The sequence below is a fragment of the Falco peregrinus genome, chromosome 9 (assembly GCF_023634155.1).
Source record: "Falco peregrinus isolate bFalPer1 chromosome 9, bFalPer1.pri, whole genome shotgun sequence".
Classification (NCBI taxonomy): Eukaryota; Metazoa; Chordata; class Aves; order Falconiformes; family Falconidae; genus Falco; species Falco peregrinus.
This window is the reverse complement of record NC_073729.1, coordinates 1,726,443-1,741,356: the sequence shown is the minus strand read 5'-3', so window position 1 is coordinate 1,741,356 and position 14,914 is coordinate 1,726,443. Positions and strand designations below refer to the sequence as shown.

General features: G+C 47.1%; 1 protein-coding gene across 2 annotated transcripts in view; it reads left to right on the top strand.

Annotated features, from left to right (window-relative positions):
* SLC22A18 (solute carrier family 22 member 18) overlaps positions 1–14,914 on the top strand; it is a 59,808-nt gene that overhangs the window by 33,872 nt on the left and 11,022 nt on the right. For both annotated transcript variants that reach the window (XM_027786581.2, XM_005237332.4), the window contains exons 5-7: positions 1,043–1,158; positions 1,622–1,732; positions 7,073–7,173. In XM_027786581.2, the coding sequence (XP_027642382.1) occupies positions 1,043–1,158; positions 1,622–1,732; positions 7,073–7,173 (328 nt within the window). The remainder of the gene's footprint in view (positions 1–1,042; positions 1,159–1,621; positions 1,733–7,072; positions 7,174–14,914) is intronic.

The window sequence follows — 14,914 nt, the reverse complement described above, 5'->3', positions numbered from 1 at the left end:
TGGTTTAGTGGATAATTGCTCTCACTGTTAAAAACAAACATGCTTCTCCCTTTGTTTTCAGCTTAACTCTCCTGAGTTTCAGTCTTCCAGCCCTGGATTTTGCTCCACCTGTTTGGCAGAGCTAAAGCCCTTCAGAGTCTGAAATCTTCCCACATGTCCTTAAAGACTAGGAGGAGTCATTTCCTAATCTTCTCCTCTAAGAGGACAGTAATAATTGGGGGGTTTATTATTGACTCTCTTGAGTTTTATATGGTTTGTGTTTGGGTTTGTTAGATAGGTTGTAATTGTTCCTTTTTGTCATTGTACAACTACTGTTAATAATCACTGTTCACTGTGTCTATGTTTAAGGATGTGGCCCCACTTCTGTTAAAGTTCCAACATTTGGGGCTCTGATGGACAGTTGAAGGGTTGTTGATTTGGGTTTGGGCACCTTTGGAGACAAGTAGGTGCATCAATCAAAGTGCTGTTTACTCACTCTCTCTCTGTTTATTATTTTTAGCAGCTCCTTTTCAAGTGGTATTGTATCTCAGGTGGTTTCAGTTCTGGTTGTAGTCTGGGCTGTATTCTACCATCCTTAATCATCTTGAGTACTTTCTTCCCTTTACTTAACTTCATTTGACTTCGCTGAGAAATTTTAAGGATTGAGATTATATTTAGATGAATTCAGTTGGGGATTAGATGGGGGATTAGATGGATCCTAACAAGCAGATGCTGTGCTTTCTGTGGGAAGATTTATAGGCTTCATTAAACCAAGAGGGGCTCCTTTCCCCTGATGCTTACAGATTTAAAAGCATTGTATTATACCCTATTATTAATACAAATGAGAAACTATCTTGATGGCATTAGCCATCTTTTGGTGAAATTTCAAACCGTCGTCATATCCAAAGCCTCCATGAAAGGATGTGAGCTCTTTTATAGCCTTATGTACTGCAACTTTAAGAGGATTGTTCCTCATCCAGGTGCCCAAGCCTTTGCAGTGTAGAGGTATAAATGTCTTGTTCATGATATTTATCCGCCTAACCTGTATTTTTTCTGTTTGCAGCACTTTTTTTCCTATATATGTTGCACTGGTGGGAAACCTGATAAATACCATGATAGCAATGGTTTGGATCCCTTTGCAGGCTAAACCAAAGTCAGACTATTGTGTGATGGAGCACAGTAAGTATTTAGTGTTTCTGACGAATAGCACATGAATAGGAATGGGGGTTGGCATGCTGCAGGGACTGCTAAAGGACTTGGGGTTGCATTTAAGGGCAAAAAGATGCCAACCTTGAAACTCTGACACTTTAATGCCTAAGCTGTGTTTGTGGAAGGCTAAATTATTCCCTACCTGTTGACCACTCTGCCATGCAGAATTGCAGGCTTCCAGCCCAGTGCTTGCTGTGCATCTTAGAACCCCTTGCTGGGGGTTAGTTTGGCCCAGCATGGAGGCAATCCTTCTGTCTCAGGGGGGTCCTCTGCATGCAGACCTGGCACCAGCTCCCAACCCCCTGCATCAGCAGAAAGCTGGTGCTGCAGAGGCACCTTTTCAGAAAGGTGGTGGTGAATCTGAACTAGCAGTCTCAGAGTTTCTTGCTTCCTGCCTCTAATAGAGTATTAATCAATATGTCATCTTGTGTAGGCACATCACAGTCTGGCAGTGTGTTTAGCATCAGAGAAATCCTACGGCTGATGAAGTTTCCGGGAGTAATGGAAGTTTTCATAGTCAAGGTCTTTGCTGGATTTCCCATAGGTAAATCTCACCCATTACCCATGATTGCTGATGTATTTAAAATAAGATGACATACACTGTAGACCAAGCTTGTCTCAAGTTACTGAAAGCACATTGCGTTTGATCATGGAGCAGTGAGGATTCAGCTCCTAACTCGATGCTGGCTGCTTTCAAATGCTCTCAGCTACATAGGGTCAAACCCCTGGGACTTAATGTAGAACAGACTACTTGTCACAGGCTGCTTCTGTGACTTTTGGCAAATCACTTAATCTCACTACTCCATCCCCCGGCTGTAAATGTTTTTTGTTTTGGTCTTTTTTTCCCTTGTCTATCATTTCTATTCAGGCTGTGATCTTTTCAGAGCAGAGGGAAATAATTTGTACTGTGCCAGAAACACTGAGGTACTTCCTGGTTTTACTTAGTGATTTTAAGGGTTATGTGTACCCTAACCTTTTTCTCAACAACAAAAAGCTATTGCTGGACAAGAGGCTGTGGACACTCTGTTGGCTGCGTGTAGGGGAGGCACAGCATGTTTCTTCCCTTGCATGTTCATGGTGGTACTTGTTCTTCTCTTTATATATTCTGCTCAGGTTTTTGCATCATAGTAGGAACCCACTGCTACCTCAAACCAATCCCAGACCTACCTGTTTCCCTGGTCCCTTTGAGTCAGTTGCTGTCCTGACATGGTCCATATGTCCATATTTGCTGGGCTATACATATCCTTGGCCACAATTTAATAAAATTTCATTTTGCCTACACTTTATCGTTGTTCCCCCAGCTTGTCTCTAGACAGGCCAGCACATCAGCCTTGTTAGTGGCAGTGTAAGGACAAGGTGATGTTCTCTGCCCCTTCCACACAAGGAGCCTTCACAGGTCTTTTCCCCGGCAAACCTCAAAGTGCAGTTTCTCTTGATTATGGTTTCAAGAACTGAATTTTGTGCACATCAAAACACGTGTACATCAGGCATCTAAGCAAACTAAGGCACTTCCCTTCCAAAAAAGATCCCAAGAGAGTATTTAAGGCACCTTAGCTTTTATACTTTGCATCTTTTCCCAGTTCATCTACATTGGAGAATCCTTTGAAGTTTAAATAATATAAAACGTGATTTACAAATTAAATTCTAATTTGTAAACTGTAAATTCAGTTTACAAATGAAAGTAGATCTGGCAGTGGAGAGTGGCTGAATAAGACGGGGATGGCATTTCTGAGCTTGGTCAGGTTCCTCTGTTACTCCTTGCTAAGGCTGGTGGAGAGCAAGCCTGACTGTAACTGTAGAGTAACATTCAGGGAAGTAAAGGATTTCTGATTTTTTTTCTTTTTCTCTTTTTGAGAACTGTAATTCTCTGAGATCAGTAATGCCAGCTGGTCCTACCTCCAGTGCTGGAGAGAACATACAGTCTTGATGGACGGTTGGCTTGCCCTAATAGTGCACTTTTTTGGTTCTTATGAAGCTAAACTTTTAAAACTGTATTTTAAAAAGTGTTTAAAAATAACAGAATTTCACAGAACAAGACAATGAAATTATGTTTTCAGAGGGTTTTCTTTGCTGATTCTGGCTTATTTCTCAGCTTAAAGTAGCATTCATGTCTCTGTTTAAAAATGCCTGAGACCGCATCCAATGCAGTCTGCGCGGTAATTTCCTGTGCGCTTTCCTTTTTCCAAAGGCTGGATGAGGTGCACTTTGTTTTAGTCATCCCTGCTGAAATGCAAATTCCTCCCTGTTGCAGAAGACATTCTTCTTTTCCCATGCACAGCAAGAACGTGCAGCCAACCAAAATAAACATCCTCTGCCCAAAAATGCAAGGGAACTTCTAGGCAAAGAGTATGGAGACAGTGAAACTGAGATTTAAGGCAGAACGTGGGCTTACAGTCTGTCACTGGAACGGCTGGGAGTATTTCCGTAAGAGTAGGAATGGGTTCACGTGACGCACTCCTGCTACAGGTATAGTGCTTGCACTATAGTGAGGAGTGATTAAAATCCTGGTGACTTCTCTGCAGGTCTCCACTTCAGATGACTGCCCATGTGATGGCAGCTGAAAGGGGATTTGGTCATCACCTACTTCTCTGCAGCTCGGAGGTGGAGGCTCAGCTCCTCATGAGCTCGTTTACCTTTCATCTCCAGGCTGCAACTGTGTAATTAATTAGATCACCCAAATTACAGACCATTCTCTATTTACTTTGTAAACAAGTGTGTGATATACACAGAAGAAAATCCTCTGTTCCTTATGGACCTCATTGTTGTCTAAAATTAGCTTGTTTGAGACTGAAAGAACCTCCCTGGGAGGGCTGCAGGGCTGGGAACTTCCTCCTTGTGTTGCATAAAGGCAGAGACATGGGCTCCGTGCCTCTTGCAGGAGCATAGCTGCTCCGGGATGGATGGGCAGCAGACCACTCCAGCACAGCTGAATTATGTTCTCAGCTGGCCTGGGAAAAGAGAGCCTTTCTGCACTGCGGTAGAAAAGAGACAGAAAAGAAAACACGAGGATAAAAATGTCAAACATACCTCTTACTGACAACAGATCGCCAGGACCTTGAAAATACTGATGAAGAGCTGCTTGTATGGATCATTACCTGCCTAATCCCTTTGGAAAATCTGGTTACAGCATAATTGTTTTACACCTGTGTCCCATTTTTAAAAGGACCCTCTATAACATGTGGAACAGGATTTTGCAGTGAGCCCTAGGGCTCTGCATCCCATCACGTTTGCAGTCCAGTATGGGAGGGCTGAGACGACCTCTCAGAGGCCATGCTCACCTGCTCACACCAGCTCTCCATAAGGATTGCTAAACTGGCCTTCTGAAGGCACGGGCTGCTTTTAGAAATGTCATGTCTTTTTTTTTTTTTGAAAATATGGTTTGCACTCCTGCGTCCCCTTGGTGCTTTTTCTCACCTTTATCTCGCAACCATTTACCTGCCTTCTGCTGCGTAACCCTAGTTACTCATCCCACCGGTGCCAGGTTTTCTAAGGAGTTCACCCCTTATTTAGACCCCCGTAACAAAAGGCAAGGTTTCCGAGGATATTTTTTGGCATTTTGGGGTTTTTTTCCTGTTGAAAACCTGTGGAAAACCTGAAAAAGTATGGATTGAGGCTTATCTGGGCAGCTCCTGTGTGGGCTTTTTCTGTCCCCAGAAGAGCCTGGGAACACGCCACCCCAGCAGGCCCACCTCAGGGTGGGTACATTACTCATGTGGCCGCATGCAGCTGACCTGCAGCCCACCCAGATGGGACCTGCTGAGATCTTTGTAAGAAATGCTTGTTCCAAGGAGCATAAAATCTTTTGAGTTCAATCTGGGCCTTCCCTTGTGGGTTTCACCAAGAGATGTGTGGCCCGTGGGAGAAACACCTTTAGTTGCTAGGAAGAAGTGGGGCAAGGGGGTCTCCCTTGTCCAGGTAGCTTTAAGTGACCACGCAGGCACAGGGACACCCATCCTAAGAAGAGACATTTGCATCTCCAGGGGAGCCATGCAATGTGTAACGCTGATTAAAGAGCACAGCCTATCCCCCTGCTCTGAAAGAAATCAGCTAATTTGGAGGAGAAAGATCCAAATCTGCCTTAACTCGATGAGGGACTTCAAAGGGGAGAGGAGCTGTAGAAGCAGGCACATGGCACCAGGAAGAAGCATCAGGTATGTAGGAAGGTTGAGCCCCTCCTAGGTGGTACCTGAGTGGGGCAGCAGGATGAAGGGCAAGCGCCCGCTTCAATCTAATCTTCCTGCATGTGAAACAAAGTGTGGTTTTTCTTTCATTTCTTCACGTGTGCCTTTTATAAACATGTGCAATGCTGTTGCCTGGTTTGGATGTTGTGAGTAAATATTTGTTATTTGCATGTTACCTTAAGCTGGCTTTGAGCTAAGAGCGATTTCAAAGTACGGGGTGCTCTCTGCAGAGGGGAGTGGCAAAACCATAAATCCTCATGAGCCCCAGCTCCCCAGCACCTTCTCCAAATATCAGGAGAGCAGCAGAGCAGGGCACCCTTCCTGCCCCCCGCCCCTCCCCCCCAACTCTGTGGGGCCAGTTGGTGTGCAGCTGTCCCCATTAGGGGGGGAAGAGGTGACTCCGGTGGGGTTCGGGAAGGCTTTGTGGCAGGTCCTGGGGTGGGAGGGTGGTTGTCCCTCAAGGCAAAGGTTTGGGATGCTTGGAGGGAGGTCCTCACTGCTGCAGGTGCTCCACTGGTAGTGGCACCGTTGGGCTACTAGATATGGTGGAGTTGCACTGGTTTGTAAGGGTGCAAGTCCTCCATGGTGTCAGCAGTTTGGGATCGCTTTCCTCACGCTTTTGGGAAATGCCAGCAAATGCTTCCTATGCCACAAAGTTAGTGACTCACTTTGCTAGGCCACTAGCTGTCTTCTCGGTCCTCACACGTTGCCTGCTGAGCTCTGTTTTCTTCAGGAAGGAGAGGACCACAGTTCCATATTTACAGAGTCTTTGTACCTCGGAGGATCCTACAAGGAAGGGCAGGACCCCTAAAGATTGTCCTCTCTCCTCTCCTTCCCGCAGCAGTGCCAGTGGTCTCCGACAGGCATGCTGGGGGGTTGTTCACATGCAGAGAGCCCCCGTTTCCTACTGTCTTGGTCCGTCTGAGGTGCACAGGGCACTAGGGGAGGCAGCAGCCTCCTACCCCATACCACTCTTTGAGAGCCATGTTCTGTCATAATATTTTTAATTCAGTGGCTCCTTGTGTACGACGGGAGTGTGTGTACGTGTGTCTGCCTTTGTGTTTGTGATGGGGGAAACACACACTATTGTATTTTCATTTGAGATTGAGTGGGCATTTTCCGTTATGCGTTCCAGAAATTGCCTTAATTGAAAAGCAAACCCAGCCTGTGCTGTTTCTGTCCATACTTCCCTGACCGCTCGTGTTGACATATCAGTCCACGCAAGAGATATTTCATGTGCCACCAATGTCATTGCCGAGGTGTGCAGTGAAACCACTGTATTTAGGCTGATGTCACAGCGTTGTTCCCCATGGTGAAAATCTTAAGTCAGGCAAAAGGGGTGAGGAATCCAATCTGATTATTTTTATGGTTACAGTCTTGTCTGAACAAATGTTTTCTAGCTGTCTTAAGGGTTAGTCTGGCTTTGGTGATACAAATATTTACCAGTTTATAATAAACAGCTGAATCTACAGCCTACATAGTCACATTATTTAAAGATGAAAGTAAGTGGGGGGAAAAAGTTAACATTTAAAGATTAAATTACTACACTGACTTTAAATAGGTTTCTGCTTGTGTTTATATCCAGTCCTGGCAACTCCAGGGAGAGCTACTGACTCATACTGGAGGTGATTGGGAGCAGGGTCTGGGACACTATATGCAGTGCAAGCATATTGATATGTGCTTTTCATTAACTCTCCCTCTAGGATTGTTCCTGATAATGTTTTCTATCATCTCTATGGATTTCTTTGGCTTGGAAGCAGTGGAGTCTGGATACCTGATGTCGTATTTTGGTGTCCTTCAAATGGTAAGCGAAGTGGAAGTCCCCCTCTTGCCACACAGCTATCTAATTTGCCACCTTTTTGACACATGCTCTTCCAAATCCAGGTGTAATATTGATAGGCAAGTCCTAGCTCTGTCATGTGGTACTTGGTCTCAAAAAATAGAAGTGACTCCAAATTTATTCTGTTCTTTGGAATATGAAGGAATCGGAGCAAGGGAGTGTCCTGAAAGCTTTCTTCCCCTTGTCCGTCTTCGCTGATCTTTAAGCTGTGGAGCTAAAATTTCTTTGGACTGACATGTTGTCCTTGTTTTTTTAAGAAAACTTACATTGAAGCTAAAGTGCCCTGACAAAGGTTTTCCCTGGTGCAAATTAGCTAATTTACATGTACTTAGTAGCACCCTGTAAATTTATGTAAGTAGATGATCGTACTGTTTTTTTCACAGATGCCTTCAGTGTAGAGGAGAGACTTTTTTCTGCTGTGTGGAAACAAGCATAGCAAGCTTGTACTTTCCAAAACAAAAAAAATCCAAAAAGGTGGGCAATGGAACATGGTTAGGAGGCTACCAAAATGTGTAAAAGGGAAAAGTCAGCTGAATTAAGCAGTAGCAGGGCCAAAAAAAAAGGTGTTATGTCACAGCAGAATGTTCCTTTCAGAGAAAGAAGCTGATAATTTTGCAGAAAGAGCAGCAAATGGTTATAAGCAAGCCCCAAGGTAGGAATGCAAGTTAAGCAGTATCCGGAGGGAGGGTGGTCTCGTTATTAAATCTGCCTTCATTTCCTGGGCATTGCCACAGTGTTCCTATGGGATCTGGAGGAGCTTCTCATCTGGGAAATGGCAGCTTTAGTTGCTTCCCTTGTGATTTGGATTTGGCACGGTGTTGCCAGTTACTTAGGCTCTGCCCTGGTTTCAGCAAATCTGGGCATCTCAGTAGAGCAGCTGATGAGCATGGCCACACATCAGCAAGTAGAGTCTGCAGAGTGAACTGTCTGGAGCAGAGGAGCTGGTGCCTTTGCCATGTCCATTCTGGAGGGTGGCTTTGGACTAGCTGTCTCTCAGTCCCTGGAGCTCAACATCTGCTACCAGTTGGATGCATTCTCCCATCCAGCCTTACCGGAAAGAAAACCAGTTTACCACACCACAGCATGGAAACAGCGTGACAAGTGGAGTGATCGGCAGCTTCCTTTCAAAGCACACTTCCGACCCAAATTCCACCGCTACAGAGGCTTTCCCTGTGTTAGTCTTTGTACGCTGCCTCCTAGACCAGGATCTGCAGGAACCACTGTTTTCAGAAGAGATGAGTCACCTTCTGATATCTGCTTCCCCCTTTGAATGTAGAGGGACTCCCCAGCAACTGTGCTCTTAGACATACCAGTTAAATCCCTGTTACACATGTCTGCACTGAAACCAGATTTGGGGTGGCAGCATGGCTATGGTGTGCTTGTTTCAAGCTGGGCAGCAATAGCACTTGTACAGGCGGGGCAGGAGAAGTTTCATGTTGCTATATGGAGCTTGGACGCTACTGTCAGGTCCAGGATATTTGTCTTCACAACACTGCTGGTTATGCCTGGGATATCTGTCTGTCTTCAACGCTATTGTTTCCCAGGTTAGTTTGGATGAAACTACTGTAGATGAGGTTACTTGTGCTGCCGTGCCAGTGCACCCTACATACAGATACAGCCCTGGAAGATACGGGAATTATAGCATTCACTCTGCTTCCTAATGAATAATCAGATGTCAGTGCCAACCAGGGACCTGACCCTTCCCACAGTCACAGGGCTTCATCCCACAGAGATCAATCGTACCTATTACCACGATCTAACCCAGGTGGCCTACGGGCTTGGGCGCAGCATCTGCTCTGCTGGGGAGTCTTTGCCTTGGATCATTTGACACAGAAACCAGCTCTTGTCAGCCAGGCAGTTTTCTTTCATCTATCTGTGCAGTTTCTGTCTGCGCTGCTATGCATGTTCTGCAATGCCCAGCTGTGGACATCAGAAATACTGGCATGAAGTGGTCGTAGGGTACAAACTTCTTGATGATGTGCATTGAGGTTTGCTGTCAGAACACCACAAAGGAAAGGGGAAAAAATACTTTATTTTTTTAAAAGCCCAGGACAGCTGATTCCTGGTGGCAACAAAGGCATCTTGCCCAAGAGTTTGCAAAGCACTGCTTTCTGCTTTGTTGCTTGTTCTTTCCACTTTATCACTGGCAGTTCCAAACTCTTCTCTAGTTTATGCCGGACTAGATCCTTAACTGATCCGAACAATACTCTCACCATCTGGCTTCTAAATTATTGTAAAACATTAGAATTTGTGTCTTTACTTTCAGATCAGGTCTCTGGCTAGAACCACCCAAAGATACCTTTTGCAGATAGTGACTGAGTTGATGTCTCACGGCTGCCTTCTTGTCAGGTTTTCTCCAGTGGAAGATGTATGCAGGGAATACAATGTGTGCTGGCTTTGTACTGCCAAGCCCCAGAGCTGCTTGTGCACCTTCGTGTTGTCTAAGCTGGTGTTTCAGATGCACTGTGAGGGTTTTCCCATTCTCCTGGACTTGCTCTGAGCCCACCTGTTAGAGGAAACGTGTCCCCCTCATTTGCATCTCTACCTGGATCTGAAAATGGGTTGTGTTTGAGGACTTTTATGGATGGGAGCAGATGTCACATAAATGAAGGGGAAAATAAGAATCAAACCATGTCCTGTTTACTTTAAACCTCCCTGTAGATATTGAACACAGTGCCTGGGCGGTTGTGCGGCACAGCCAGCTGGTACACCCAGCACCGTGTCCCAGGGTCTCGCCTACTCCCAGTACATGTTGCATGCACTAAGCAGCTTCAAAGTGCACAGCGAGAAAGGCTTAGCTGAGCCCTTTACTCAGGTCTTCCCCAAAAGTCAAACACTGACAAAAGCATTGCCTGGTTTGCCAATGCCTGTCAATTTTTAGTAATACTATTTCTTTGTGTTGTTGTAGTTTCTACTTTTTAATGAAATCTTCTCAAAATGAACACCTTCCTCTTGCACACAAGGTGATGTTGCAGCCCCCTTTCCCAGGCCTATCAGCAGTATCCAGAATGACTCAAATAGCCATGGTCTCTTCCCCACTTTCCTCTCCCACCCCAAGGATATTATGCTCCAATTGCTTAACCCATTTTTTCAGCTTCTCGGCCTCATTTAACCTGCTGTGGTGAGAAGCGGTCAATGCACTGTAAACATCTCTATTACTCACCGTTCCTCCTACTCAAGCCACCTGTAGAGCACCTAGAGAGGAAATTTTGAACGGCTTTGGGTCAGTCCACCTAATTTTTATGCCACTGAAGTACCTTGTCATCAGCATCTCAAACAGCTCTTTGCACGGGGAGATCAGCACAGAAACACCAACCCCACAGGAGGTGAGGTGTTTGCCACCATTGCAGATGGAGGATGTTAGTTAGCCACCTCACTAATTCAGGCAGCACTCTTGAGGGATCCTGTCCAGAGCTCCTCAGCCTCACCTCGTCATGTTTGGTCCCATCTTGTCACTTTATGACCCCACAGGACCCCAGCATTTGGTAGGGTGCCTCATGCCCAGCCTGAGAGGATCCCTGCAGGTGTGAAAGGTGGATTCGGAGCCAGGTTTTGGAGCCCAAGAGCCTCACGGGCTTTGGCTAGCTACTCCCCAGAGCACCTGTCTTGGTTGCTGCCTTGCTGGGAGCATCAGCTCTGTCCACATGGGAATGGTTCACGGCACTTGCTAGAGGTGAAGTGGCTGATATGGTGCTGGTGGTGGGTTTTCTCCTTGCAATGCCGTGCACGTAGCACCACTGACCACGACTCACAGCAAGGGGCATCCTTGGCACCCTCTTCCCTTCGCCAGGTTGGCTGCCCACAGCATGGCTGCCCTTCTCTCTAGCACTGGTGGGACATCTCCTTGCTGCCACTTGTACGCTTGCATGGAGGGACGTAGGTTGCCTTGCTGCTGCTCCCAGCCTGTCTCGTGGAGACCTGAGTGGCCCAAAGTAGTATGTCTGCTGATGCATTGTTGTAAAGTTTCCCACGGGAGTACCTGACCGTGGGGAATGGGGGCTTCCTGGCTCTCTGAATGAAGCGCTGACCCAAGAGCTGGTCCCAATTTACTGTTTGTGGTTAGGCAGAGAGCATCATCTAATAGCAGAGGATACTGGAAAGTGTGGGGCAGGCTTAAGTGCAGTGCGGGTGGGAAGGGGGCTTACTTCTGGGCTGGGACAGAGGCAAATGAGGTCAGAGAAGGGTGCTGGGAAGGCGGTGTCATAGCATCAGGACAAAGAGCTGTCTGATGGGGAAATGAAGTTGTTGCTTAGAAAATGAAATATGACCGAGGCTGGAGTGGGCTGATGGAGAAGTGAAAATAGCAAGTGGGGGGTGATTCAAGCAATCCAGGGCTCTTCGGTGATCCCTGAAGCACTCTGATAGCATGAGGCTGTCTGATGAGCTGGGGCTGTGCCAGCTTAAGCCAAGGAGGAGGAGTTGGGTGGTAGATAACGAAATGAGGAGGGGAAGGCAGACAGCAGGACGGGTGCCTCTGCGCCAGGCATCTTGGGTTGCAGGTTTCCCTTGTTCATGGTATGTTTGAAACATCTTTATCTGATCGCTGGTGGGTCTCCAGGCAAGGGGTGCGAGAGCCTGTTGCAGATGCAATCCTTCTGTCCTCCGGGGCTGGGCTCCCATCTTTTCAGAAGCCATGCGAATGAGATTTCCCTTGTAGTGAATGTCTGTGAGTGTGAGATGTCATTCAGTCTCCCTTCAGAGAATAACTAATTTCACAATGATTTAAAATAATTTAACTTTGCATAATGGGCAGAAGCAGACCTAGGCTCCGGCTTTTTTGTGAGCGCAATAGTATGGAGAACTTCCAGGTGTAGTACCTGGCTTGGAAAGTGCTGCCGGAGGATTAGGCAAGCGAAACACTGGAGTCCCTGGTTGGTATCTAAAGTCACATCTGATGCTTAGGTTTCAAACTGCAAGAGGGGGTGGGGGAAGCTTTCCTTTTAGAACTTTTTCTCCAAAAAACCAAAGCAAAATGCACCAAACGAAAACTCTGGGTGGGGCAAAGGGGTAGATATTTATAACCCTGAGGATCAAGAAATCATAAGACATCTGTTTTATTTACTGCATTTAAATTTGTATTGTTATACAAACTCCACCTCTAGCTGTGCAGCTTCTGGAGGGACAAGTTGGTACGGAGTGATCCTGAAAAGATGAGAGAGATTCCTGGCGGGGAGATTTACATTACATATCATCTTATCACCAGTCTGTCCCTCTTGTCTTTTTCTTCTTTCCCCTGCACAGCAAGAGATGATTAAAGAGCCGGGTATTTAATTACAGCCAGGTATGCCTAGGGGGAAAACCCACTCAGTGAAAGGACCTTGCAACAACAAACAGAAAGTTCTCCAGTTTCCTTGCTTTGAAGGATTTAAATCTGTGGAGGGGGGTGGGTTGAAGGGGGAAAGAAAGTGATTAGGCTGGAGTTTGCAAAACACAAGGTCCTCTTCCCCCTGTTCAGCAAAGTGCTGCCTTCAGCAGTTTGATCCTCACCTTCAGCTCTCCTTCCAGTCCCACCGCCCTCCTGCTCCTCTGCAAGACCAGAACTACTTCTCAAGTGCTTTCTGCATCACCATGTCAGTAAAACAACTTCCCTTTACCCCACCCAAGGTTTTGCACCACCTTCAGCCTGTGCAGAAAGCCTTGTGATTTTCGTTGCCCACTGCCCTGGCCAGTGCCCACCCAAGTGTCCCACCCCAGCCGGCAGTGCGCTCACCCTGGGAACTGCCAGCCAGGCACAATTTCAAAGGCAAGAGATACGGGTCCAGTGCGTGGGAGGCCGCCTCTGATGTGAATCATGCTATCTACGCTAGGGATGGGGCCCTGCATCTTCTCTGCTAGGCTCTACCAGCTTATCTGACCTGCTGTGCCTGCCTCTCCAACCTTCTCACGTCTTTTCATTTCCAGGCTCTTAGGTGAAAGGGAAGTTATTTTATTGCTGGGCTCCATCAAGCTTTTGCTCAGTGCTGATAGAAGAATCTGTGTAAATAGTCCTGTGCCTGCTGAGCACAGAGGACCAGCTGAGCATCTGAGTAACTGCTCTAACCTCCACCGATGGGATTAGCTACTTGTAGGTGCCAGTCCTGCTCAGCAGTGGCTCCATGCAGCAAGGCTAGTGCTTCACTGTTCAAAAGACTTCCAAAAATCAGCGCCTTAAACCTTCAAACAACAACAATCCTTTCCATCCTATAAGAGATTCCTGAAATTTGGTAGTGAGGTTAACAATGAAATGGGTAATTCGCTCTTCTGAGCAAATAGGAGCTGCTGCCTTCCCAGAAATCAAACACAATGATAGAGTTAGAGAGTATTTTTCTATCTGATCAGCTGAACCAGTATAATGAATCCTCAGTTTGGTGAATGCAGCATAACAACAAGAAGAGATTTGACTGTTCTTGTACATTTATTGGGAGACTTATTTGCCTTTAAAGAAAGGCGGGGCGGGAGGGGGGGGAGAAGAAAAAATGAGTTGGTTTTTCCTGTGACATGTGTACACAGCCACGGGCAGAGCCTGTTATTTCACTTGCAAACAATTTCCTCTCTCTTTTGTTTATTGATGACAGAAGGCATTCCAGCCAGGTACACTGGCTCTTCCCCGACTTCAAAGGAGGTCAGGTTACAAAAGCAGGCACCATCCAGGCAAAACGAAATGCAGAAGGGGAAGGCCCATCTCAGTCGATCTCAGGAGGAGGTTACGTGCAAAGGAAAAGCCCAGAACATGCCAGCAAGAATAAAAATAAGGATAAATCCCATTGCTGCATCGTCAGTGCCACCAGGGCTGGTCCACGGGAGTGGCAACGGCCAAGTTGTCTGGGATGCCCTGGCTACCCCCTGGCAATGGCAGCACACGTCCAAAACCTTACAGAGGAGAGCACAAATGAACCGCCTTTCTCTTCCTCCTCCCAGAGGTGCCTGTGCAGGCAGCTGCACAGGGAAAACTGCAGGCTGGAAGTAATGGGTTTTCAGGTCTGAATTCAGACTGGGAGCGAGGTCAGAGCTCCTGGTGACTGGAGACATTATCCAGTGCCTAAATCAAGGTGGTGGGCCTTGCCTGCTCACAGCTCGTGGCTGGGTCAGCAGCGACCGCACTGGGGAAGGAGTCGGGCAGCCCAGGTAACCGGTGGGGAGGCTACAGTCTGTACAGCCCAAGGATGGCTGCTCAGCCCCAAGGGGAGAGCGAGTGACTTGGGCTGACACCCTTGGAAAAAGTCCCATCACTGAGCTGGTTGATTCAGCAGTGGTGCTTTACCTCACACTCGTCTTGCCGCAGTCCAAGGGATGGGGAAGCCGATGCTGAATGCCAGCCTTGGCACAAGAACCGTCCCTCTGCCCCGCTCGCTCTGAGGACAGCCCGGTCTGCCTGTCTCCAGGTCCTGCCTGCTCAGAGCCTGGCTTTGTTGCCTGCACTTAGCTCCTTGCATGTAGTGACAGAGAGAGACATTTTTGGGTATGCCACTCCCACGGCCATCAGACCAGGCTGCTCTGGGACATCGCTGATGATATACCCCAGTGACTCAAGGAAGGGCAGGGACTGGGCTGTGCCTGCATGGTGTATCCCAATTAAATATGCAATTCAAGTCTGGGCAAATTGAGAAACGTTTCCTTTCCTCCAGTGGCTCAGCAAAGCCGAACTGGGTTTTGAGTGATGCCACCGCTGAGTCAAGCCATGCCCTGCAACGGGGCTCAGCCCCCGTCCCATGTGACTCAGCACAGC